Raw genomic sequence first — 27,595 nt, forward strand, 5'->3', positions numbered from 1 at the left:
TAATATTGGTGTTGAGTTTGGCTTTGGAAACAACTAACTGTATATCCATGAACGTTAAGATCAGTACTGTGGGTTAGGGAGTTCACTCCTGCAGCTTTTGGGGGCAGTGTGTGCCTCTACCTGAATAAACTAATAATGGTGTAGGAATGCTGGTGTTGGACTGGGGTAAACACAGTAAGAAGTCTCACAACACCAGGTTAAAATCCAACCAGTTTATTTGATAATAATCCCACAAGTTTTCGGAAATGATATTCCTTCGTCAGGTGTGTGGAAGGTTCTGATCAGAGAAGGACATATAAAGACACACACAGTTTACAGAATAATGATTAGAATGCAAGTCTTTGCAGCTAACCTGCTATTCAAGTCTTAAAGATGCAGACAATGTGAGTGGAGATCGCATTAAGCATAGGTTAAAGAGATGTGTATTGTCTCATCAGCACCAGTATAGAACATGAATTAGGCCATTCGGCCCATCGAGTCTCACAGTGCCAGGGGCCCAGGTTCAAATCCGGCAAATTTGCTAATTTTCCCTAAGTTTGTGTGGATTTCCTCTGGATGCTCCGGTTTCCTCCCACACTCCAAAGATGTGTTGGGTTGGATTGATTGGCCATGATAAACTGACCCTAATATCAGGGGGATTAACAGGGTAAGTGCGTGGGTTTACAGGAATAGGGCCTGGATGGGATTGTGGTCAGTGCAGACTCGATGGGCCGAATAGCCTCCTTCTCACTGTAGGATCGTAGAGGTTCCCAGCATGGAAACAGGCTCTTTGACCCAACTTGTCCATGCCACCCTTTTTTATTAACCGCTAAGCTAGTCCCAATTGCCCGCATGTGGCCCATATCCCTCTATACCCATCTTACCCATGTAACTATCTAAATGCTTTTTAAAAGATAAAATTGTACCTGCCTCTACTACTACCTATGGCAGCTTGGTCCAGACACTCACTACCCTCTGTGTGAGAAAATTGCCCCCCTGGACACTTCTGTATCTCTCCCCTCTCGCTCAAATCTATGCCCTCTAATTTTAGCCTCCCCTACCTTTGGGACAGTAAGTGAGGCCTGCCTGAACTTGTAAGATCTCACTTATTATACTGTCTGGAGACAATACACATCTCTTTAACCAATGCTTAATGCTATCTCCGCTCACATTGTCTGTATCTTTAAGACTTGAATAGCAGGTTAGCTGTGGAGACTCGCATTCTAATCAGTATTCTGTAAACTGTGTGTGTCTTTATATGCTCTTCTCTGATCAAAACCTTCCACACACCCTGACGAAGGAATATCATTTCCAAAAGCTTGTGGGATTCTAAACTAATAATACCAGGGCTACCCCGTGTGGTATCTCAGTCGCACTCTGGGCACACGGAGCATGAGAGGAGGGGTGAATATTGGGCAGCAGCAGGCAGAATTAAACTGCTGGCTATCCTTACAACATTGGCAATTGTTTACTTTCCAAATCTGTGGGGGAATGGATTAGCCAAAGGCAAGGGACTTAAACAGATAGGTCCTTGACTGGTAAGGGGGGGGGGTCAAAGGTTACAGGGAAAAGGCAGGAGACTGGGGTTGAAAAACTTATCAGCCACGACCGAATGGTGAAGCAGACTCACAGAATCATGAAAGATTTACTAGGATGCTACTGGGACTTGATGGTTTGAGTTACAAGGAGAGGCTGGATAGACCGGGACTTTTTTTCTCTGGAGTGTAGAAAGCTGAGGGGTGATCTTATTGAGGTCTATAAAATAATGAAAGGCATAGATCAGCTAGATAGTCAATATCTTTTCCCAAAGGTAGGGGAGGCTAAAATTAGAGGGCATAGATTTGAGCGAGAGGGGAGAGATACAGAAGTGTCCAGGGGGGCAATTTTCTCACACAGAGGGTAGTGAGTGTCTGGACCAAGCTGCCATAGGTAGTAGTAGAGGCAGGTACAATTTTATCTTTTAAAAAGCATTTAGATAGTTACATGGGTAAGATGGGTATAGAGGGATATGGGCCACATGCGGGCAATTGGGACTAGCTTAGCGGTTAATAAAAAAGGGTGGCATGGACAAGTTGGGTCAAAGAGCCTGTTTCCATGCTGGGAACCTCTACGATCCTACAGTGAGAAGGAGGCTATTCGGCCCATCGAGTCTGCACTGACCACAATCCCATCCAGGCCCTATTCCTGTAAACCCACGCACTTACCCTGTTAATCCCCCTGATATTAGGGTCAGTTTATCATGGCCAATCAATCCAACCCAACACATCTTTGGAGTGTGGGAGGAAACCGGAGCATCCAGAGGAAATCCACACAAACTTAGGGAAAATTAGCAAATTTGCCGGATTTGAACCTGGGCCCCTGGCACTGTGAGACTCGATGGGCCGAATGGCCTAATTCATGTTCTATACTGGTGCTGATGGGCAGTCAGTGCAGGAGTTTCTGGTGCAGTTCATGACGTTTCTCATCCTCTTCTTTAAGGACATGTATGAGGAACTGACCATGATCATCGGCTCGAGCCGCAGCTCCCTGAACCAGAGCCTGGCACTGAGGAGCCAGTACGAACAAGCTCTGCAGGACCTGGCCGATCTAACGGACACGGGCCAAGAGAAGATGGCGCTGGACCAAAGGATCCTGGTCACCTCCAGGGAAGACGTCAAGAACCTTCTGGATAAACACAAGGTGAGCAAGCTATTACTTATATACACCCCAGCAATGTGAGGACTGAGACCAGCAGTATGTGTGGATAGCAATGTTCCCACTGCGAACAGAATCGTGAGCTATCTTCATCCCAGTATCCGGTTCACCCTCCCTGGGAAAGCCTACTAATTATATTTAAATTTATTGAAATTAGGTCTCTGACCTTCCTGTTTGGGAACTTCCTTATGTCACCGGTGGGTCCAGGGAACGTTGGGAATTGAGAAAATGCTGGAAAATCTCAGCAGGTCTGACAGCATCTGTAAGGCGAGAAAAGAGCTGACGTTTCGAGTCCCGATGACCCTTTGTCAAAGCCAGACCTGCTGAGATTTTCCAGCATTTTCTCTTTTGGTTTCAGATTCCAGCATTCTCAGTAATTTACTTTTATCGGAAAATGAGATCTCGCTGGTGAGGTTCTCATTTTCTGAGTCTCGTGGTATTTTCATAGAATCATAGAATCCTACAGTGCAAAAGGAGGCCATTCAGCCCATCGAGTCTGCACCAATCATAATCCCACCCAGTCCCTATCCCTGTAACCCCATACCTTTACCCTAGCTGGTCCCCCAACTCACTAAGGGGCGATTTAGCATGGTCAATCACCCAACCTGCACATCTTTGGACTGTGGGAGGAAACCGGAACACCCGGAGGAAACCCATGCAGACATGGGGAGAACGTGCAGACTCTGCACAGGAAGTCACTCAAGGCCAGAATCGAACCCGGGTTCCTGGCAATGTGAGGTGGCTAACTGCTGTGCCACCGTGTCTCCCCATTCAGTGAGTCATTCCAGTAAAGTCTTCTCTGTGACTAACGTAGATTGCCTTCCAAGCCAGTCAGATGTTTGTATGCTTTTTTTCATCCCCTGCAGGAGTTTTTCCAAGGGCTGGAGTCTCACAAGATCCTCACCGAAACACTTTATAAAAAAGTCAGCACTTGCATCCGTCAGAAAGAAACCAGCTCCCAGCCGGAGCTGATGAGCAAGAGCTCGGCCTTACTGAAGGAGGCTCACAAGAGAGGCGTGGAACTGGAAAGCATCTTCGAGGTAAGCTCTTTCACATCGGGTTAGTAATGGCAGCGCCTCTGTTGAGAGTTGCCATGCACTCCCCCCCCATAAAGGGAGAGACAGGACAACCCCTTATTGGTCATGTTTGCAGGTTTGTGGCAATTGCCCGAGTGATGTAATCTCAGGTTATGACTGTCACAGAGATCTGGGACAACAGGAGAGGAAATGTGGGGTAATAGGACTGGAGATTTGAGGTAAAGGGGTTAGAGATCTGGGGTAATGGGGCATGGAAATCTGGGATAACAGGGTGGAGACCTGGGGTAACAGGGGGCTGGAGGTCTGGGCTGACGAGGTCAGAGGTCTGGGGTGATGGGGTCAGAGGTCTGGGGTGACAGGGTCAGAGGCCTGGGGTGACGGGGTGAGAGGTCTGGGGTGACAGGGTCAGAGGTCTAGGGTGACAGGGTCAGAGGTCTGGGGTGACGGGGTGAGAGGTCTGGGGTGACGGGATGAGAGGTCTGGGGTGACGGGGTCAGAGGTCTGGGGTGACGGGGTCGGAGGTCTAGGGTGACAGGATCAGAGGTCTGGGGTGACAGGGTCAGAGGTCTGGGGTGACAGGGTCAGAGGTCTGGGGTGATGGGGTGAGAGGTCTGGGGTGAGAGGTCTGGGGTGATGGGGTGAGAGGTCTGGGATGACGGGGTCAGAGGTCTGGGGTGACGGGGTCGGAGGTCTGGGGTGACGGGGTCGGAGGTCTGGGGTGACGGGGTGAGAGGTCTGGGGTGATGGGGTGAGAGGTCTGGGTAATGGGGTCAGAGGTTTGGGATGATAGGGTCAGAGATCTGGAGTAATGGGGTCAGAGGTCTGGGCTAATGGGGTCGGAGGTCTGGGGTAATGGGGTCAGAGGTCTGGGGTGACGGAGCCAAAGGTCTGGGGTGACAGGATCAGAGGTCTGGGGTAACGGGGTCAGAGATCTGGGGTAACGGGGTCAGAGGTCTGGGGTGACGGGGTCAGAAGTCTGGGGTGACGGGATCAGAGGTCTGGGATGACGGGGTCAGAGGTCTGGGATGACGAGATCAGAGGTCTGGGGTGACGGGGTCAGAGGTCTGGGATGACGAGATCAGAGGTCTGGGGTGACGGGGTCAGAGGTCTGGGGTGACGGGGTCAGAGGTCTGGGGTGACGGTGTCAGAGGTCTGGGGTGACGGGGTCAGAGGTCTGGGGTGACGGGGTCAGAGGTCTGGAGTGACGGGGTCAGAGGTCTGGGGTAATGGGGTCAGAGGTCTGGGGTAGGGGGTACCCTGACATTCTTCCTCATATTAACTAGGTGCTGTGAATGGAGAATTGTATTCCACTGTTCTATAGCTGAGCCTGTTCATATTCCTGATTCATTTGGTAAACTCTCGGTTAGTTTAGAGTCTGTGTCTCATTTGGAGTGTGTATTGAATCTGCTTCAAGAATCACAGCGTGGTGCGCATGGTTCTGTAATCAGTGAACAGAGTGGGGGCTTGGATTCCTGTTTCCACCAATAGTTTACCTGAATATTGGGCTAAAAACGGGGGCTGTCGGGTTCACAGGAGACACAGAATCTGTTAGTGTGAGTGACGGACGATGCAGAATTTAACAGAATATCCAGCGGGACAGGAGACCTGGAGTTGTGACACTTGGTTTATCGATATCTTCACAATCAGTGCGAGCTATCCCACTATCTGTCTCCTTTAGAGTTGGACTAACCTAGCAAAGGACTATGAGGCTTTGTACAGGCAGCTGGAAGGAGTGGAGAGCAATATTCCCGGAGCTGGATTGCTGGAGGAATCGGAGGAGAGACTCACTGAACGAATCGCTTTATATCAGGTTGGTTTGGTTTTCAGTTGGTGCCCTTTAGGGACAAGGGTACAGGAGGAGGCCATTGAGCACTTAGAGCCTGCTTCCACCGTTCAGCTGGACCATGGCTAATCTGCAACTTCTGACACTATTTACTCGCACTGTCTCCATGTCCCTGTGACATCCTGGTATACGAACCTAACGATCTCCACTCTGGCAACTCCAGCTGGCCCCCCGTGAGCGACGCGGTGGCACAGTGGTTAGCACAGATGCCTCACAGCGTCGGGGACCCGGGTTCGATTCCCGGCTTGGGTCACTGTCAGTGTGGAGCCTACACGTTCTCCCTGTGTCTGCGTGGATTTCCTCCGAGTGCTCCAGTTTCTTCCCACAGTCCAACTATCTGCTAGTTCAGTGGACTGGGCATGATAAATTCTCCCTCTGTGTACCTGAACAAACTTTGCTATCTTTGGATATAAACCTGGTTTAAGGTAGTGGCTAGTTTAGACGTGTTCCTCCTCAATATTCCATTATTGGAGGTAACAATCTGGGCCTCTTATCCTACCGTTGCTATCTAAGTTCCCAATCCTACCCTGTTCCTGTATAGCAGTGTGAATTACCCTGTCCTCTCTGAACTGTCTCACACTGACTCCAGCGTCAAAATAAGCAAGTCAGATGGGGGTGGCATGGTGGCACAGTGGTTAGCACTGCTGCCTCACAATGCCAGGGATCCGGGTTCAATTCCAGCCTTCGGCCACTGTCTGTGCAGTCTGCACGTTCCCCCCATGTCTGCGTGGGTTTCCTCCGGGTGCTCCGGTTTCCTTGCACCGTCCAAAAATGTGCGGGTTAGGTTGATTGGCCATGCTAAAATTGCCCATTAGTGTCCTGGGATTTGTGGGTTAGAGGGATTAGTGGGTAAAATATGTAGGGATATGGGGGTGGGGCCCAGGTGGGATTGTGGTCTGTGCAGACTCGATGGGCCAAAGGGCCTCTTTCTGCACTGTATGATTCTATGAATAGGATGTGCATTCTATCTATCTATCTATCTATCTATGAACCCAGTGTTGCCAGACAACGTGCCATGTTGGGGTGGGGGGTAGGTGGGAATCACCATTGGGAGTCGGAGAGAAGGGTCGGAAAAATTTGGCCAGTATTCTGTAGCATCTAGTTGTGGATAGAATGGGATGAGGAACTCTTTGCGGAATCTTTACCGGATATTCCATATCAAGTGCCTAAAGAAGGAGAATGTTTCCTAGGTTGAATAAGAGATTTAACAAATGTATGTCTTGGCATCTCTCCATTCCAGCGTCTGAAAGGCAGTTTGACTGAGCATCAACCGCAGTTGTACCAGGTGCTGGAGGATGGGAAGAAGCTCCTGACGTCCATTAGCTGTTCAGACCTCGAACTTCAAATCACCCAGCTTGGCGAACACTGGCTCTCCAGCACAACCAGAGTCAGCCGCGAGTTACACCGACTGGAAACTGTCCTCAAACACTGGAATAGGTAAACGGACAAATTCCTCTTCTATCTGATTTATTATTGTATTGGGACGCAGTGAAAAGTATTGTTCCTTGCACTCTGTACAGACAAAGCACACTGTTCATAGAGTACATAGGGGAGGAAGGAAAGGAGTGAGTGCAGAATGTGGGCAGTGAATGTGAAGAGTGGGTGGCATGGCGACACAGTGGTTGGCACTGTTTTCTCACAGCTGCAAGGACCTGGGTTCGATTCCCAGCTCCACACTGTCTGTGTGGAGTTTGCACATTCTCCCCGTGTCTGCGTGGGTTTCTTCCGGGTGCCCTGGTTTCCTCCCACAGTTCAAAAATGTACAGGTTAGATGAATTGGCCATGCTGAATTCCTCCTCAGTGTTCCTGAACAGGCAGCGGAGTGTGGCGACTGGAGGGTTTTCATGGTAACTTCATTGCAGTGTGGATGTAAGCCTACTTGTGACTAATAAATAAACTTTAAACTTTGAATATAGTGTTACAGTCATAGCTCGGGTGTAGAGGAAGATCAAGTTAATATGCAGTATGATGTAAATAAATGTGAGGTTATCTACTTTGGTAGCAGTAATAGGAAGGCAGATTTGGGGCGGCACAGTGGTTAACCTCACAGTGCCAGGGACCCGGGTTCAATTCCTGACTTGGGTCACTGCCTGCGTGTGGAGTTTGCATGTTCTCCCCGTGTGTGCATGGGTTTCCTCCGGGTGCTCTGGTTTCCTTCCACAGTCCAAAGATGTGCGGGTTAGGTGGATTGGCCATGCTAAATTGCTCCTTCATGTCCAGGGGACTAGATGAGGTAAATGCATGGGGTTAACAGGATAGGGCCTGAGTTGGATAGGGCCTGCACTGTGGTCAGTGCAGACATGATGGACCAAATGGCCTCCTTCTGCAGTGTAGGCTTCTGTGATTTTATGATTATAATTTGAATGGGTGTAAATTGAGGGAGGTGGATACTCAGTGAGACCTTGGTGTCCTTGTGCATCAGTCACTGAAACTAAGTGCGCAGGTACATCAGGCGGTAAAGAAGGCAAATAGTCCGTTGGCCTTCATAGCTAGAGAATTTGAGTACAGGAATAGAGTAGTTTTAGTACAATTGTGTAGGCTGTTGGTGAGGCTTCCACTGGAGTATTGTGTGTAGTTTTGGTGTCCTTACCTGAGGAAGGATGTCCTTGCTATAGAGGGAGTACAGCGAAGGTTTACCAGGCTGATTCCTGTGAAAACAGGTCTGTCATATAAGGAGTGACAAAGTTGGTTAGGATTGTAATTATTGGAGTTTAGAAGAGTGAGAGGGGATCTCACAGAAACTTATAAAATCCAACAGGATCAGTCAGGGTGGATTTAGAAAGAATGTTCCTGACGGTGGGGGAGTCCAGACATAGGGGTCATAGTTTGAGGATAAGGAGTAAATCTTTTAGAACTGAGGTGAGGAGAAATTCCTTCACCCAGAGGGTGGTGAATGTGTGGAATTCACTACCACAGAAAGTAGTTGAGGCCAAAACATCTGATTTCAAGAAGGAATTAGATATAGCTCTTGGGGCTAAAGGGATCAAGGGATATGGGGGGAATGGGGGATCAGGACATTGAATTCGATAATCAGCCAAGATCAAAATGAATAGTGGAGCAGGCTCAAAGGGCCAAATGGCCTACTCCTGCTTCTAGTTTTTATGTAATAGGACATTCAAAAATCTGATGGCAGTAGGGAAGAAGCTGTTCTTGAGTTGGTTGTACATGACCTCAGACTTTTGTATCTTTTTCCCGCTGGAAGAACCAGGAGATCCGGGTTCAATTCCGGCCTCGGGTCACTGTCTGTGCGGAGTCTGCATGTTCTCCCCATATCTGCGTGAGTTTCCTCCTGGTGCTCTGGTTCCCTCCCACAGTCTGAAAGACTTGTGGGTGAGGTGGGTTGGCCATGCTAAATTGCCTCTTAGTATCAGGGGGACTAGCAGCGTAAATACGTGGGGTGATGGGGATAGGGCCTGGGTGGGATTGATGTCGGTGCTGGCTCGATGGGCTGAATGGCCTCTTTCTGCACTGTAGGGATTCTATAATTCTATAATAATCAACCTGTTTGGCCACATTATGAACACATCATCCATGGCCAGTGGGAGTTGAACTCCAAACACTTGTTCTAGAGATGGGGATGTGATCACAAAACTCCTTGTCAGATATATAATCTTCTTACCAGCCAGTTGATAAGTGCAGTGGATGGAAAATGTTCCTCCTGAAACAAGAGGCAATGCTGCAGAAAGACCAATCCAGTTTACAGAGGCAATTGAGCTTATTATGGAAAGATATAAGTGCCCGCAGATAATAATTTCATCTCTGCTTTTGTAATAACCACTTTCTGCTGCTTCATTTGAATTATCTGGTTTTTGTAAGAAAGGAGGGAGAAAGAAGCTTTATCGGACGTGTACAAAGAACAGTACAGCACAGAAACAGGCCCTTCGGCCCTCCGAGCCTGCGCCAATCCCATTGTTCTATCTAGACCAACTGCCTGTATCTGTTTATTCCCGTCTGTTTATTTGTCTGTCCAGATAAGTCTTAAAAATGGCTAATGTATTTGCCTCAACCACCTCACTTGGCAGTGCATTCCATGAAACCACCCTCATCTGTGTAAAAAACTTCCCCTGCACATCTCTATTGAACCTCTCCCCCTCACCTTGAACTTCTGCCCCCTTGTAATTGTCATTTCTGTACTGGGAGAAAGCTTCCAACTGTTCACCCTATCGATACCCCTCATAATTTTATAAACTTCTACCCAGTTGGCCCTCAGCCTCCATCTTTCCAGGGAGAACAATCACAATCTCACCTCGTAGCAAATGCCCTCCATACCAGGCAACATCCTGGTAAACCTTTTCTGCACTCTCTCCAAAACCTCCTTATCCTTCTGGTGGTGTGGTGACCAGAATTGGACACAATATTCCAAATGTGGCCAAACCAACATTTTATATAACTGTAACATGTATAATAATGAGTTCTTATATAAGTCAGCTAATCACCACTTTGTTTGTAAATTACTCATTTTGAGCTAAATTCTGACTATTTGATTTTACAGTATTTTAAATGTGACAGGTGGAAATCCATGTTTTTCTGGGTTACTATGCATCGTTTTTTCCATGTTTACCGCTGTGTTGTCCTCAATGTTTTTACAATGTTTTCAGTTCCAGTCACTTCCTGCTGTCTTGCAACATTGCAACCGGAAATAGTTTCAGTCCTGTGGGATGTTTATGTCTGAAATAAGATTTGATTTTGTTGGATATTAACTCCGTTTCAATGTGAAATATTCACGTTGGGGGTGAGGTGGGACTCACACTGCACTTTCTCTGGATTTAAGGTGTGAAGTTGAGGGTGGCACGGTGGCACAGTGGTTAGCACTGCTGCCTCACAGCGCCAGGGACCCGGGTTCGATTCCCGCCTGGGTCAATGTCTGCGTGGGGTGTGTATATTCTCCCTGTGTCTGTGTGGGTTTCCTCCAGATGCTCTGGTTTCCTCCCACAATCCAAAGATGTGCAGATTAGGTGGATTGGTTATGATAAATTGATTCCAGTATTGGGGGATGAGCAGCGTAAATATGTGGGGTTATGAGAATGGGGCTGGGCTGCTCGATGGGCTGAATGGCCTTCTTCTGCACAGTAGGGAATCTATGGATCCACTGTCTTTGGGATCAGTGAGGTGTGGTAGGATGATGGGTGTGGCCCACATTAGTTAGGGATATTAATCATAGAATCACAGAGAGTGGAGATTTCCCATCCTGCCCACCACAGGAATCGTCGCGGGCAAGACTGTAAATTCAGCAGACCATGCAAAGGTCTACTAACCTCAGACAGGAATTTCTGGCCTTGGGGCAAGTGCGGCTGGAAAATCCCACCCAGAATCTTTACAGAGCAGAAGGAGGCCATTTGGCCCATTGAGTCTGCACAGACTTGATGGGCCAAATGGTCTCTGCAGTTTTCTCCTTTGTGCTGGCTCATGCTGAGGTAATTTAGGCCGTGGTCTTCTTGTTGTTATTTGTTCTCAAAATGTGATCATAAAAATGGGAGCAGGAAGAGTCCGCAGGACACCCCAAGGCCCTGCTGCCATTCAATCAGATACTGACTAATCCTCCATCTAAACTCCACTTTGTTACCCTTTACCCAATATCCCATGATTCCCTTAGCCAACAATAATTGAATATACTTCACAACTCAGCATCTACAACTCTCTAGAGTAGAGAGTTCCAAAGATTCACGAGCCTCTCAGCGAATAAATGTCTCCACACCTCAGTCCTGAAATGGCAAATCTCCCATCCTGGGACTACCATCCCTGGTTTGAGGTTCTGCAGCCAGGGTAACAGGGAGGGTGGGGAGGAGTGGGGAGGGTGGTGCAGGGCAGTGGGGAGTGGTGGGGAGGAGGCCTGTGAGGGATTTGAACTCATGAGCGAGAGTGTTGAACTCACCATGTAGCTGGATCAGTGCCCAGTGAAGCTCAGTGAACACATGTTAATGGGAGCTGGTTTGAAAGACAAGATGAGGTTTGCTTCTGTACTCCCCGGCCTTTCCCCGGACCCAGTTCCTGGGCTCACCCCATGTACATGACTTAGAATCAAAGAATCATAGAATCCCTACAGTGCAGAAGGAGGCCTTTCAGCCCATCGAGTCAGCACCAACCACAATCCCACCCAGGCTCTATTCCTATGACCCCATGCATTTGCTTGCTAATCCCCCTAACATTATGGGGCAATTTATCATGGCCAATCCACATAACCCACACAACTTTGGAGTGTGGGAGGAAACTGGAGCACCTGGAGAAAACCCACGCAGACACGGGGAGGATGTGCAAAATCTACACGGACAGTGACCCAAGCCGGGAATCGAAGCTGTGTCCCTGGTGCTGTGAGGCAGCAGTGCTAACCACTGTGTCATTGTGCCGCCCTTACTTCACCATGTGTGACATAAGCCAGCAGGATTTCCTGGAGTCATAGGTTGGCATTTTATGACTTTGCTCGGGCCAACAGAGGATTCCCGGAATCAGAGCGTCGCCCGCTCTGATTCCGGGGCAGGCGTGCTGGTAAAATCCCGGGTGTAGAGTCATAGAGGTTTACAGCGTGGAAACAGGCCCTTCGGCCCAACTTGTTCATGCTGACCTTTTTTTTTATACCACTAAGACTGGAGTAACCCAATCCATGGGGTTTGGCTGGATCCTGGAAACAGGTGGCGTGGAACTCCAACCATCGGGAAAAGCCCAAGAGTCTTGAAATTCTGAGACACTGAGGGTAGCGTCCGGTGACCAGCCAGGAAAAGCTGCTGATCTTTGATGAATCTCCATCACCCTGGTGTCTGCCCTCTCTGGTTACCATACGAGGAGAGAACTGTCGTCCTCACTGGTGGAGGGGTGAGGGAGATAGATCTTGGGCAGTGAGCAAATAAGCAAAGCGGCCTGAGCGTTTGCTTGTATTTGCAGAGTTGATACATAGTTTGTAGGGAATGTGATAAGAACGTGTGATTCTAATCAGAGCTGAGAGAGCTCCCTCACGCTCCAGAGAGAAAGATATCCAGGACTCCGACCATAGGTTTCATTACAACAAGTGTTTTCAAATTCCGCATAGCTTTCTCAGCCTGGCCGGGCTGCGAGTTGTCTCATTTCATTCGGGTTAACTCTTCTTCAATCCTTCAATTCCTGCCAGGTACCAGGCAGAGTACGCTGAACTCAATCAATGGCTCCAGTCAGCAATGGAACGGCTCGAGTTCTGGAAACAGCAGTCTGTGACCCTCCCGCAAGACCTGGACACCGTCAGGGATCATCTTAGCTCATTCCTGGTGAGTTAACACCTCCTTCGGGTCCCAACATTTGTAATCTTTGTGGTTAATGCTTCTACGTTTGTTCCTTTACTCATGACTTGCCCGTGATTTGATTTGATTTATTATTGTCATATGTATTAACATACACTGAAAAGTATTGTTTCTTGCGGTCTGTATAGACAAAACATACCGTTCATAGAGAAGGAAGGGAGAGAATGCAGAATGTAGTGTTACAGTTATAGCTAGGGTGTAGAGAAAGATCAACTTAGTGCGAGGTAGGTCCATTCAAAAGTCTGACAGCAGCAGGGAAGAATCTGTCCTTGAGTCGGTTGGTACATGATCTCAGACTTTTGTATCTTTATCCCAATGGAAGAAGATGGAAGAGAGAATGTCTGGGGTGCGTTGAGTCCTTAATTATGCTGACTGCTTTACTGAGGCAGCGGGAAGTGTAGACAGAGTCAATGGGTGGGAGGCTGGTTTGAGTGGTGGACTGGGCTATGTTCATGACCAGTTGTACTTTCTTATGGTCTTGGGTGGAGCAGGAGCCATACCAAGCTGTGCTACAACCAGAAGGAATGTTTTCAATGATATATCTGTAAAAGTTGGTGAGAATCGTAGCTGACATACCAAATTTCCTTAGTCTTCTGAGAAAGTAGAGGCATTGATGGGCTTACTTAACTATAGTGTTGGCTTGGGGAGGACCAGGACAGATTGCTGACGATCTGGACACCTAAAAACCTGAAGCACTTGACCCTTTCTACTTCATCCCCATTGATGTAGACGGGGGTGTTTTCCACTACTCCCACGGCTGGGATTCTCCAGTCCCGCTGCAGAGAACGGTGATTTGGCTAAGTGCCAAGTTCTCCACTCTCACTGGTGGCAGGGCGTGAATGGCCAGAGAATTCAAGCCAACATCTCACCAACCAGGTAGACAATGAACTTCCCCTCCGAAAAGTACAGGATCCGTGGATGAGGAAGTTATTAGTGTTTCCCAAATTGAGAAGGGTATGGACCAGTCTGAGGGGATAGTTTTGTTCAGACAGATTTCCTCTACAGAACTAAACGTTATTAGTATTATTTAGTATTATCATTCTCCTTGAACAATGTATGTTACCATGCATAAAAAGACATCAACAAATTGCTAAAATCCCTCTTGCCTTTCATCTCTACTATGAAAGGGGGAACAGTGGTTAGCATTGCTGCTTCATAGCTCCAGGGACTTGGGTTCGATTCCCAGCAGTTTGGAGTTTGCATATTCTCCCCGTGTCTGTGTGGGTTTCCTCTGGGTGCCCCAGTTTCCTCCCACACTCCATTGATGTGCGGGTTAGGTTGGTTGGCCATACTAAATTGCCCCTTAGTGTCCCGGGATGTGTAGGTTCAAGGGATTAGCAGAGAAAGTATGTGGGGTTCTGGGATAAGACCTGGGTGGGATTGTGGTTGGTGGGGACTCAGTGGGCCGAATGGCCTCCTACTGCACTATAGGGATCCTCAGTTTCTATGAAAAGAATTCATTGTTTGAAGGCACCCACTACCTCTTGAATATTGTCAGATCTAAGCACTAGCACACCTATCATTACACAGGACAACAGGGAAGACATTGGTGTAGTGGTATTGTCACTGGACTAGTAGTCTAGAGACCCAGGCTAATGCTCTGGGGACCTGGGTTGAAATCCCACCATGGCAGATGGTGAAATTTGAATTCAGTAAAAAAATAAGAACATAAGAACATAAGAAATAGGAGCAGGAGTAGGCCATCTAGCCCTTCGAGCCTGCCCCGCCATTCAATAAGATCATGGCTGATCTGTTGTGGCTCAGTTCCACTTTCCCGCCCTCTCCCCATAACCCTTAATCCCCTCTCTTATCAAGAACCCATCAACCCGCTTCTTAAAAATATTTAGCGAGGCAGCCTCCACCACTTCAACGGGCAGAGAATTCCAGAGATTCACCACCCTTTGAGTGAAGAAGTTCCTCCTCAACTCCGTTCTAAACCGCCTCCCCTTTATCTTGAGGCTGTGCCCCCTAGTCCTACTGTCTTTTTTGAGCGGGAAGAGTCTCTCCACCTCTATCCTATCCATCCCATTCATCATCTTATACGTCTCAATGAGATCTCCCCTCATTCTTCTAAACTCTAACGAGTACAAGCCTAGTTTATTCAGCCTCTCCTCATAGCTCAATCCCCTCAACTCCGGTATCAGCCTAGTAAACCTCCTCTGCACTCCCTCCAGGGCCAAAATATCCTTGCGCAGGTGCGGCGCCCAAAACTGCACACAGTACTCCAGCTGCGGCCTCACCAATGCCCTATACAGCTGCAGCAAGACCTCCCTACTTTTATATTCAATCCCCCTCGCTATGAAGGCCAGCATCCCATTTGCCTTCCTGACCACCTGCTGCACCTGCAAGCTGGGTTTTTGCGACTCATGCACAAGGACCCCGAGGTCCCTCTGCACCGTCGCCTGCTGCAGTTTTTCGCCACGTAAGTAATAGTCCTTCCTACCATTCTTCCGACCAAAGTGGACCACCTCACACTTGCCAACATTAAATTCCATTTGCCATTTCCTGGCCCATTCGCCCAGCCTATCTAGATCCTTCTGCAGACTCTCCACACCCTCCGCACAATTTGCCTTTCCCCCAATCTTGGTGTCATCAGCAAATTTCGACACCCTGCACTCGGTTCCCTCCTCCAAATCTGGATTTATAGGTCTAATATTGACTGTCATAAAAACCCATTTGGTTCACTAATATTCTTTAGGGAAGGAAATCTGTCATCCTTACCTGGTCTGGCCTACATGTGACTGGTTAAGGGGAGTCAAAGATTACAGGGAAAAGGCAGGAGAATGGAGCTGAAAAAACTTGTCAGCCATGGGTGAATGGCAGAGCAGATTTGATGGGTTGAATGGCCTAATTCTGCTTCTCTATCTTATGGCCTTGTGTGACTCCAGAGCCACAGCAATGTGGTTGAGTCTTTAAAGCCACTCAATTCTGGGGTGTTCAGGGATGGGTACCTGATGGTTTGAGTTATGAGGAGAGGCTGGACAGACTGGGACTTTTTTCTCTGGAGTGTAGGAGGCTGAGGGGTGATTTTATAGTGAGCTATAAAATAATGAGGGGCATAGATTAGCTAGATATTCAATATCTATTCCCAAAGATAGGGGAGTGTAAAACTAGAGGGCATACGTTTAAGATGAGAGGGGAGAGATACAAATGGGTCCAGAGGGGCAATTTTTTCACACACAGGGTGGTGAGCGTCTGGAACAAGCTGCCAGAGGTAGTAGTAGAGGTGGGTACAATTTTGTCTTTTAAAAACCCCACATATTTACTCTGCTAATCCCTCTCACCTGTAAATCCCGGGACACTAAGGGGCAATTTAGCATGGCCAACCAACCTAATCTGCACATCTATGGCGTGTGGGAGGAAACTCACACAGACATGGGGACAACATGCAAACTCCACTTAGACAGTTACATGGGTAAGATGGGTATAGAGAGATATGAGCCAAATGCGGGCAATTGGACTAGCTTAGTGGTTAAAAACTGAGCAGCGTGGAAAGGTTGGGCCAAAGGGCCTGTTTGCATGCTGTAAACCTTTCTGACTCTATGGCTGTAGATGTTCCCAGTGACACACACATCCCATGAAAGAATGAAAAAAAAGGAAAAATGGTTTCCACTAGCAAGAGGAGGATTAATCACCAGAACATGCAGAATGAAAGAATTAGAGGACAGCTTATTTTACACAGAGAGGTTTGGGATGATGTGGGGAGTTGGTTAGCTCAATTGGCTGGGTGGCTAGCTTGTGATGCAGAGCGATGCCAACAGCGTGGGTTTTATTCCCGTACCTGCTGAGGTTATCCATGGTGGCCCTGCCTTCTCAACCTTGCCCCTCACCTGAGGTGTGGTGATCCTCAGGTTAAGTCACCACCAGTCAGCTCTGCCCCTTAAAGGGGAGAGCAGCTTCTGGTTATCTGGGGCCATGGCGACTTTACCTTACTTACTCAACATGATGAAGTGTAAAGAGAGTGTTTATAATAAAAAAAAGCTGGAATGCACTCCCTGAAAGAACATCATAAGAACATAAGAACATAAGAAATAGGAGCAGGAGTAGGCCATCTGGCCCTTCGAGCCTGCCCCGCCATTCAATAAGATCATGGCTGATCTGTCGTGGCTCAGTTCCACTTTCCCGCCCTCTCCCCATAACCCTTAATCCCCTCTCTTATCAAAAACCCATCAACCCGCTTCTTAAAAATATTTAGCGAGGCAGCCTCCACCACTTCAACGGGCAGAGAATTCCAGAGATTCACCACCCTTTGAGTGAAGAAGTTCCTCCTCAACTCCGTTCTGAACCGCCCCCCCTTTATCTTGAGGCTGTGCCCCCTAGTCCTACTGTCTTTTTTGAGCGGGAAGAGTCTTTCCACCTCTATCCTATCCATCCCATTCATCATCTTATACGTCTCAATGAGATCTCCCCTCATTCTTCTAAACTCTAACGAGTACAAGCCTAGTTTATTCAGCCTCTCCTCATAGCTCAACCCCCTCAACTCCGGTATCAGCCTAGTAAACCTCCTCTGCACTCCCTCCAAGGCCAAAATATCCTTGCGCAGGTGCGGCGCCCAAAACTGCACACAGTACTCCAGCTGCGGCCTCACCAATGCCCTATACAGCTGCAGCAAGACCTCCCTACTTTTATATTCAATCCCCCTCGCTATGAAGGCCAGCATCCCATTCGCCTTCCTGACCACCTGCTGCACCTGCAGGCTGGGTTTTTGCGACTCATGCACAAGGACCCCGAGGTCCCTCTGCACCGTCGCCTGCTGCAGTTTTTCGCCACGTAAGTAATAGTCCTTCCTACCATTCTTCCTACCAAAGTGGACCACCTCACACTTGCCAACATTAAATTCCATTTGCCATTTCCTGGCCCATTCGCCCAGCCTATCTAGATCCTTCTGCAGACTCTCCACACCCTCCGCACAATTTGCCTTTCCCCCAATCTTGGTGTCATCAGAAACAGATTCCGTAGAAGCTTCCGGAAGATAATTGAAAATATACTTAAAAAGACAAAACTTGTTGGACTGTGAGGACAGGGTGGGCAATGAATCACTCTTTGCGGGGATTGGCACAAGTACAAGTGTTATAAATCAGGTTCAAAACTTCAAAGTGTTCTATAAAGCTCGCCTGACCCATAGGTCCGTCTGTTGAATTTGTCTAGGGTAAGCATTGAGATGTTTCACTTCAGGTTTGATTCGAATGACCCACGAGGGAGCTTTTATCAAACAAAGTTTAATTAAGAATATAGTTAACATGTATAGTAAGAAAATTAACAAGAACTTTTATCAATTACAAACAGGAAACAAAACACCTGACATAATGTTTAACTCTTAATGAATATCTCATAGAGCCACTACAGTACAGTAGGAGGCCATTTGGCCTCCATTGAGTCTGTCCTGATCACAATATCAGGCCTTATTCCCATAACCACCCAGGTCTTATTCCCATAACCCGCATTTACCCTGCTAATCCCCCGACACTAGGGTCAACTTAACATGGCCAATCAACCTAACCCGTGGATCTTTGGACTGTGGGAGGAAACAGGAGCACCTGGAGGAATCCCACGCAGACATGGGGAGGACATGCAAACTCCATGCTGACAGTGACCCAAGGCCAGAATTGAACCTGGATCCCTGGCGCCAGAGGCTAACCACTGTGCCACCGTGCTGCCCCATCTTTAATGTGGTCCTGTGGACAACAAAACCTGTAGACAACAAAAAAAAAGCTTTTCTCAGGTTTGACACAGCATACAATTGCAAGTCACTTGACTGGAATGGAGCCTTTTCCCTATTTGAGGCTGCAGCCTAGATATTCCTGCAACTCAGCTCAGTTGAAAACAGAACAGGATTCCAAGACCCCTGAGACTCTGGTCCAGCCCCTGAAAAACAGCAGATTCTTTCCTTTAGGAAGGCAAAACCTTGCCGCAAGATCACCAGCAAGGTTTGTAAGGAAGGTTGACACACACAAGATGTGCTTTCGGCTAACTGGTACGACATAGAGAAATAGAAACTGCAATGACTTCAGTCAGGCCATTGAGGTTGGCCTGTTGGAGTATGAGCTCCCTGATTAAGGATCCAATTGATGGGCCAATCAGGGAGTCTTTGCCTTGTAATTAACCGGGAGTGTCAGTTCCTCTGGCACCCCTCGGAGGTAGACTGCTGACTGACAGCGCTCTGTGTACTGCTGTTAGAGTTTGTAAATAAAGGGAGTTTGGTGAAGGGACTTCTGCCTCTGCAGAGACAAAGAGACTTCCTCCCCAGCTTGCAGTTTAGAACTGCTTCCAAAATGAAACTCAAAGCTGAAGAAAAATCCCCGATCACCTGTCACAGGTTAGCTCCGCCCCCAATGACATCACTTTGCTGCAGAGAGCAGAGTTAAAAAAACTTCTTAAAGGCACATCAACATCACGGGATGGGCAAAATGGCCTTCTCCTGGGCTGTATGATTCTAAGGACGCATTTTGAATGAGCTGATTGATAATTTTTTTTCTCCGTGAGGTGATAACTTTGTGCGATTTGAACAATGGTCTGGCTTTGAAGTAACCAGTGCTCAGTTATTGATAACTATCTCCTCAATCCCCCTTTCTCTCCCAGGAATTCTCCAAGGAGGTCGACACCAAATCCTCCCTCAAGTCGTCCGTGCTGAGCCGAGGGAACCAGCTGCTGCGGCTCAAGAAGGTGGACACGGCGGCCCTGCGATCCGGGCTGGCCCAGACCGACAGCCAGTGGACCGAGCTCCTCACTCAAATCCCACTGGTCCAAGAGAAGCTGCATCAGGTACCGGGGAGGGATTGGCGCTGGCGCCTGGTTTGTGCGGTTGTCACCCATGTTGCGGGGGTCCAGGGGTCACAATCTGAGGATACTGGGTTAGGACAGAGACGAGGAGAAATTTCTTCACCCCAGAGAGTGGTCAGCCTGTGGAATCCGTTACCATAGAAAGTAGTCAAGGCCAAAACATTGAATATTTTCATGTAGCAGTTAGATACAGCATGGGGGGCGAAGGGGATCAAAGGATATGGGGTGGGAAGGAGGGACCAGGCAATTGAGTTGGATGATCAGCCATGATCATGAAGATGAAGAAGCATCGAAGGGCCGAATGGCCTCCTATTTTCAATGTAAAATGATTTGCCCAAACCCACGTGCCATCGACTGTGGACTTTGCCATGCTGTTGATTGCGGCCACAGTGTGAAGCTGGGTCCTCCGGGTTAGGTGTCAATGTGTGGGACTGAAGTTAGCGATGGACGAGGTTAATAATCTGTCCTTTCTCAGCTTCAGATGGAGAAACTGCCATCGCGTACCGCCATCAACGAGCTGATGGACTGGATCTCTCTCATGGAACAAACCATCGAAGAGGATGATGAGAGGATCAAATGTGCAGTGGGTTCACCGACGATAGAACAATGCCTCAAAAAGTACAAGGTAAAGAAGGAAGTGTGTTCGTAGGCTTGAATGTAGAAGATTAAGGGGTAATTTGTTGGGGGGACGATGGCCTGGTGGTATTATGACTAGACTGTTAATCCAGAAACCCAACTCATGTTCTGAGGACCTAGGTTCGTATCCTGCCTCGGCAAATCATAGAATCCCTACAATGCAGAAGGAGGCCATTTGGCCCATCGGGTCTGTACCGATCACAATCCCACCCAGGCCCTATTCCCGTAACCCCACGTATTTACCCTGCTGATCCATCTGACGCTAAGAGGCAATTTGTCATGGCCAATCCATCTAACCCGCACATCTTTAGAGTGTGGGAGGAAACCGGAGCACCCAGGGGAAACCCACGCAGACACGGGGAGAAAGTGCCTTTCCTTGCCACCAGCCGATTGAGGCAGGTGGATTTGGGAGTGGGTGGGTTAGCGATGGCGCTTCATGTTTGGGCTAATGGGGCGAGTGCGAGGGTGGAACTGAGACTCGTGTCGCCAATCATGAGTTCAAATCTTTAAGTTACAGTTACTTCAAACTGAAACCTTGCATTTGTCCAATTGGCCAACTCTGCACCCCCAGGGGGTTTCGGCCTCTGTTGACACTGATTGAGGGGATTGTTCTCGTTTATAATATCTGTCTTTTACAGGCTTTCAAGATTGACTTGACCTGTAAGCAGCTGACGGTGGACTTTGTGAACCAGTCAGTGTTACAGATCAGTAGCCACGATGTCGAGAGCAAACGCAGTGACAAAACTGATTTCGCCGAGCGCCTGGGCGTAATGAACCGCAAGTGGCAACTGCTGCAAGGGCTGATTACTGAGAAGGTAATCGATAGATTCACTTGTTATCCTGGATTGAATTCAATTCACCTGAGAGAGAGCTGGAGAGGAACTTTTCTGGACTGCTTTTCTCCTTTTGTGACCCTGTGTTTTCCTTTTCATAGAATCCCCACAGTGCAGAAGGAGGCCATTCGGCCCAACAAAGTCTGCACCGACCACAATCCCACCCAGACCCTATTCCCATTTACCCTATTTACTACTCCCCCTGACACCAATGGACAGTTCACCTAACCCGCACATCTTTGGAATGTGGGAGGAAACTGGAATATCTGGAGGAAACCCACGCAGACACGGGGAGAACGTGCAAACTCCACACAGACAGTGACCCGAGGCTGGAATTGAATCCAGGTCCCTGGCGCTGTGAGGCAGCAGTGCTAACCACTGTGCCACCGTGCTGCTCAAGTTTATTTATCAGTGTCATGAGTAGGCTTATTGCAATTAAGTTACTGTGAAAATCCCCCAGTCGCCACACTCTGGTGCCTGTTCGGGAACACTGAGGGAGAATTTAACATGGCCAATGCACCTAACCTGCACATCTTTTGACTGTGGGAGGAAACTGGAGTACCCGGAGGAAACCCACATAGACACGGGGAGAAAGTGCACAGTCTGCACAGACAGTGACCCAGCTGGGAATCGAACCCACAACTCTGGCACTGTGAGACGGCAGTGCTAACCACTGTGCCACTGTGCCGCTGCTATTCCAGTGTGCCTATCTCTCCCCCAGCCTGCTAAAACCCTGATGAATCATCTGCTGATGGAATGGGGCAAGTCCCAGTGAGCTGTGTGAAATCTGTGGCCCGTAACCCTGATCACCTGGCTGATCTTGCTTGCTGCTGGTCAGGAAGTTGATTTGTATTGTTGCTGTGTGTGATTGCTCAGCAAGTTCCCCTGTCTTCTAGAAAACGCTCACTGTATATAAATCTGTGCAACCAAAGGTGCTGACCATCACTGTCTCACTGGCTGTGGTTTAATGGATGAATTTCGATTGACAGATAAGGTCGTTGGAAAGTTCACTGGAATCGTGGACAGAGTATGAGAACAGTGTCCAGTGCTTGAAGGCGTGGTTCGAAACTCAGGAAGACAAGCTGAAGAAGTGGCACTCTATCAGTGACCTTGCCGCTGTCCATACGGCACTGAAGGATTGCCAGGTATGATGTCAAATGCAAAACATGAAACTATGTCACCATTCCACCGCCATCATGCAATTAAATTCTTGGAAACCCCTTCCTAACAGCAGTGTTTAAAGTTTAAAGTCACAAGTAAGGCTTACATTAACACCGCAATGAGGTTACTGTGAAATTCCCCTGGTTGCCACACACCCGTGCCTGTTTGGGTCACTCACTCCACCCAACCAGCACATCTTTCAGACTTTTCATAGAATCCCTACAGTGCAGAAGGAGCCACTTGGCCCATTGAGTCTGCACCGACCACAATCCCACCCAGGCCCTACCCCCGTATCCCCCACATATTTACCCTGATAATCTCTGACACTCGGGGCAATTTAACATGGCCAATCAACCTAACCTGCACATCTTTGGACTGTGGGAGGAAATATGCACAGACACAGGGAGAATGTGCACGCTCCACACAGACAGTGACCCAAGCCAGGAATCGAACCCGGGTCCCTGGTGCTGTGAGGCAGCAGTGCTAACCACTGTGCCACCGAGCCACTGCATGTATGTGCATAAAGACCCCAGTGGTTTAAGAAGGCGGCTCTCCACCATCGCCTTGGGGGCAATTGGGAATAAGCAATAAATGTTAGCCTGGCCAGTTACACCCACATCCTGAATAAAAGGAAGATTGAGGTTGGAAGTCAGTGGAAGCTGGTTCCTCCCTAGCTGCTGTCTCTATCTGTCTACCTGACGGTTCCTGATCCTCGCCTGTAAATCTGAACCTGATGGCTTGAAGAAAGCCACTTTGGGGGCAGAGTGCCACATTCCTTTGGTCAGAGGTGGACACGTTGATGGAAATTGGAGGGTCTTACAAGGATGTTGACTGAGCTCTGAATTCAGATTTTTTTTTCTGAAATAGCAATAAAGGTAAAGCCCAACTTGAGGCTGAGTTCCGCATAAGCGTAATTCTTAGGCAAACTGATAGCTTCTGTTCTGTTCGTCTATTAACCTGAGAGAGCTTGTGACAAGGTTAATTTCATTGGAAGAATTGGAATACAACAAGAAATTATTTTGGAAATCTTGAAGATTAGATTGCTGCAGCTAGCTATAAGTCTGAAGAGGTTCTCTGCATGTTTCTCTCTCCTTCACGCTCAGACTCTGACTAACACTCAGTATAAAGGATTGTTTTCGCTGAAGTTCAGATGAATGAGGGGGGATCTATTTGAGATTTATAAAATTCGAACAAGACTAGACAGGGTAGTTGCAGTGAGGATATTCCAGATGGTGGGGGTGTCCAGAGGCAGGGGACACAGCCTGAGGATTCGGGGTAGACCATTTAGGATGGAGCTGAGGAGACATTTCTTCACCTATAGTGGTGAGCCTGTGGAATTCATTACCACAGGAAGTAGTTGATGCCAAAACATTGAATGTATTCAAGAGGCGGCTGGATATAGCGCTTGAGGTGAATGGGATCAAAGGTTATGGGGAGAAAGCAGGATTAGGCTATTGAGTTGGAGGATCAGCCATGATGGTGGTGAAAGGTTGGAGCAGGCTCGAAGGGCCAAATGGCCTCTTCCTGCTCCTATCTTCTATGTTTCGATGTAAAACCCATTACTTCCTCATGTTTCATTACCACACCGACTCGTCAAGAGATGACTGGCCCAGCTCCTCCAATGTGTCTCTGAGCACTTCAGTCAACTAAGCGATTGTTTTTGGCCTGTTCTGCTCACACCTTCTTGTGTGATGGTACCAGAGCTCTGGCCAGTGCTTTGTCATTCCATTGGAACAATAGAGTATTCCTGTCCTCATGGTGGGAGTGGCGCTAAGGCTTCCTGTGTAACGGGAGCTGCTTTTACCTCTACGCAATCCGTGTCCCTCTATTCCCTGCCCATTCAAGATGCCTCTTAAACATCCACCTTGTTCTACCCTGAACTGTAAAGTCCATGCAATTTGATTTCTCAGGAACTGGAAGACCTGATCCGAGTGAAAGAAAAGGAGGTCGAGAAGGTGGAACAGAACGGGATGCTCCTGATCCAGAACAAGAAGGAGGAGGCATCCAGCAGCGTTTTGGAAACTCTCAGAGAACTCAATCACTCCTGGGCTCATCTGGACCACTTGGTAAGGACGTGTGAAAGATGCTGGGCTGGGTTACATCACGGAGTAACGGCAGTGAACGGAATTCCCACCTGCCATGCCGGAACTGTGATTGGCTCAAAGAAGTGTTTTAGTCCCTTTGCCCAAATCTCTGGCTCTTTAAATTCACTCAGTTCCCAGCGCAGAGAAGGAAGTTAATCATTCAGCAGCTAATGGAATCCCTACAGTGCAGAAATAGGCCATTCGGCCCATTGAGCCTGCACCGACAACTATCCCACCCAGGCCCTTTCCCCGTAACCCCATGTATTTACCCTGCTAATCCATCAACACTGAGGGAAAATTTAGCATGGCCTGTACATCTTTGGAGTATGGGAGGAAACTGAAGCACCCGGAGGAAACCCAAACAGACACTGGGAGAATGTACAAACTCCACACAGCCAGTGACCCGAGCCAGGAATTGAACCCGGGTCCCTGGCACTGTGAGGCAGCAGTGCTAACCACTGTGCCACCATGCCGCCCATTGTTTGGTGTGTGTACGAATTGTAATTGCACAGTGCCCCTTGACCCCAGTGCCCAAGGCATTGACTACACTTGTGCCCAGTTGAGCTGACCTCGCTTGCTCTGTGGTATAGAATTGGATGGTACTCTGTGCTTAGGGCATGGTGGCCAAATGGTTCCAACGTTGGATCAGAAATCCAGATATTGTCATCCAAATCCCATCAGTTCAAAAAAACATCCAGTTGTTTGCAGCTTGGTATGAGATGTTTGGATTTGCTGGCATGTTGTAAACGGCCTGCATATTGATTAATACCCTTCAGGGAATGGAATCTGTTACATTCCAACCCAATATGGCCTACCTGTGACACCAGCCCTGCACTACACAATTAGTTCCTAATGGGATCACAGTAACAAGCCTGGGGCAATAAATGTGGTCTTATCCCTGCTGCAAACATCTCGAGGATAATTATATTGTTTTATAAAAACAAAGTGTGTTCAGGGCAGGATTTCCCACTCTGAAACCATGCCCATGTCTGCTAGAATCCTTTTTATAACACCTTGCCTTACAGAAGGAAAGACTTTGTGAGGAGGTGGTGGCTGTTACGATGCGGAGGTGATTTTTTTCCCTCTGTTCGATTTTGGAACCACTCAAAGGGATATACTTCGCCTTGTAATCTTGTACGAGTGTATGTGAGGTCATAGGAAGTTATTGGGCTTGGTAAATTAAAACAGGATCTGACACTCTCTGTCATGAGCAATTAACAGAAGTTTATTATTTTTTGAACAGGTGACAACCTTATTCAAACAATTAACAAACTGAATAAAATTGTTATTCAGTTGATTGTTGATTGTCGGAAAAATCCATCTGGTTCACTAGGGAAGGAAATCTGCCGTCCTTATGTGGTCTGGCCTACATGTGCCTCCCCAGCGATGTGGTTGACTCTTAAATGCCTTCAGGGATGGGCAATAAATGCTGGCCTAGTCAGCGATGCCCACATCCCATGAACAAATACCCAATCCCCTTTCCTCTTTGTCCTGTCAGAGGATGAGAAAGAAGAGGGGGGAGCATGCAGTTTTATTTCCAGAGGCCCAGCAATTGAGATGGAGCTCAGGTGAGATGGGTAGCACGTGTGAAAGGGTTCTGTGGTGTAATAGTGAGCACTCTGGACTCTGAATCCAGCGATCTGAGTTCAAATCACGGCGCAACCTTATTTTGGGTGGCACAGTAGCACAGTGTTAGCACTGCTGCTTCACAGCTCCAAGGACCCGGGTTCGATTCCTGGCTTGGGTCACTGTCTGTGCGGAGTTTGCACAATCTCCTCGTGTCGGCGTGGGTTTCCTCCGGGTGCTCCAGTTTCCTCCCACAGTCCAAAGATCTGTGGGTTAGGTTGATTGGCCATGCTAAAAATTGCCCCTTAGTGTCCTCAGATGCGTAGGCTAGAGAGATTAGCGGGTAAATATGTAGGGATATTGGGGTAGGGCCGGGGTGGGATTGTGTTCGGTGCAGACTCGATGGGCCGAATGACCTCTTTCTGCACTGTAGGGTTTCTATGCTTCTTTCTAAAGAGCGGGTCAGAGGCAGGGAACTCTCCTTTCTGGGGCTGCTAAGACGGGCATTGTCGTGATATTTGAGGCAGGAACCAGCTCTGTTAACCAACATTGTCCAGCCTAGCTGGGCCCAAAACCATTTTCCTTCACTTCATCTGAGAGCTTCACCCACATGGAGCTCACCTCGCCAGCTGATCGGTGTGGCGAGCCAGTAAAATCAGGCGAGAAGTGAAACATCGGGTTCATGCCCGATCTGCTGCCTCTCGCAAGCTTGCCGGCCCTGTACTGACAGTGAAATCAGCCTCACGGCCAGGAAGAGTGCGAGGCTGATTTAAATATTAATGACATGCTTAGTAGGTCGGGGCTGCATTTACGGAGGGGGTGATTGGCTAGGGTGGCGATCAGTGGGGGTGGGGAGGGCGATGTCTGGGGGTGGGGGGGTTGACTGTGGGTGCACGCAATGGTGCCCCTAGAGTTCAGCAGCCGGCCTCACAGGCAGCTGTGACTCCACCCATCTCTCTCCCCCCCCGCTGGCGAGAATCACATTACGGCCTCTGTATTGCACATAAATTACCATCCCCTGCAGTTACGATGGGGAGGGCGATCTCCTCACAACCACTCAAGGAGAAGTACCTCCTTTTCATAATCTATTTAAAGCCTCACATTTAAATTTGATAGGCTGCTGTGACTCAAATGCCTATTTTAAATGGATAGGTCAAAATTGAAAAGCATGTTCAGATTCAAATGCTAAAGCTTGTTACCAAAGCAACCCTGTTGTTTTTTTGCCTCACAATACAATGTTTCATTCTGGGTACAGGGCACACCTGCAGTTCTTTTGGAGAAAACAAAACAACTCCACCTTTTAAATAGACAATTTTACAACTGTTTCACGATTTTTTATAATCTTACCAATACTCACCTCACAACATTACCTTGCTGAGAAAAGCATTTCACAGTTAGAATATTTTTGGGAAATGCAATGGTGGAATTTTCTCAATCGGAGAACGCATAACCAGTGTTCAATCTTTGCAATGTTCCAGGTCGACCAACTCAAGATTACCCTGCAGTCGGTGCTGGACCAGTGGAGTGTTTACAGAGGAGCTTTTGAGGAGATTAATGGTCACTTGATGGACGCCAGGTACTCCCTTTCGCGTTTCCGTTTGCTGACCGGCTCTCTGGAGGCTGTGAAAATTCAGGTGGACAACCTACAGGTAGGTTACTGATGAATGCTCTTTGTGCACTGGTTTGAATGGCAGAAGTGAAATTTAATGATGATTAC

At 48.2% G+C, this 27,595-nt stretch overlaps 1 protein-coding gene across 7 annotated transcripts in view; it reads left to right on the top strand.

Moving 5' to 3' along the window:
- syne1b (spectrin repeat containing, nuclear envelope 1b) overlaps positions 1-27,595 on the top strand; it is a 415,064-nt gene that overhangs the window by 260,878 nt on the left and 126,591 nt on the right. For all 7 annotated transcript variants that reach the window (XM_080200097.1, XM_080200090.1, XM_080200089.1 and 4 more), the window contains 11 exons: positions 2,458-2,658; positions 3,540-3,713; positions 5,389-5,520; positions 6,794-6,990; positions 12,653-12,785; positions 19,398-19,580; positions 20,074-20,223; positions 20,873-21,049; positions 22,057-22,212; positions 24,139-24,294; positions 27,357-27,527. In XM_080200097.1, coding sequence (XP_080056223.1) covers positions 2,458-2,658; positions 3,540-3,713; positions 5,389-5,520; positions 6,794-6,990; positions 12,653-12,785; positions 19,398-19,580; positions 20,074-20,223; positions 20,873-21,049; positions 22,057-22,212; positions 24,139-24,294; positions 27,357-27,527 — 1,830 coding nt within the window. The remainder of the gene's footprint in view (positions 1-2,457; positions 2,659-3,539; positions 3,714-5,388; positions 5,521-6,793; positions 6,991-12,652; positions 12,786-19,397; positions 19,581-20,073; positions 20,224-20,872; positions 21,050-22,056; positions 22,213-24,138; positions 24,295-27,356; positions 27,528-27,595) is intronic.

This window comes from Carcharhinus amblyrhynchos, chromosome 12 (genome assembly GCF_965287045.1).
Source record: "Carcharhinus amblyrhynchos chromosome 12, sCarAmb.v2.hapA, whole genome shotgun sequence".
Lineage (NCBI taxonomy): Eukaryota > Metazoa > Chordata > Chondrichthyes > Carcharhiniformes > Carcharhinidae > Carcharhinus > Carcharhinus amblyrhynchos.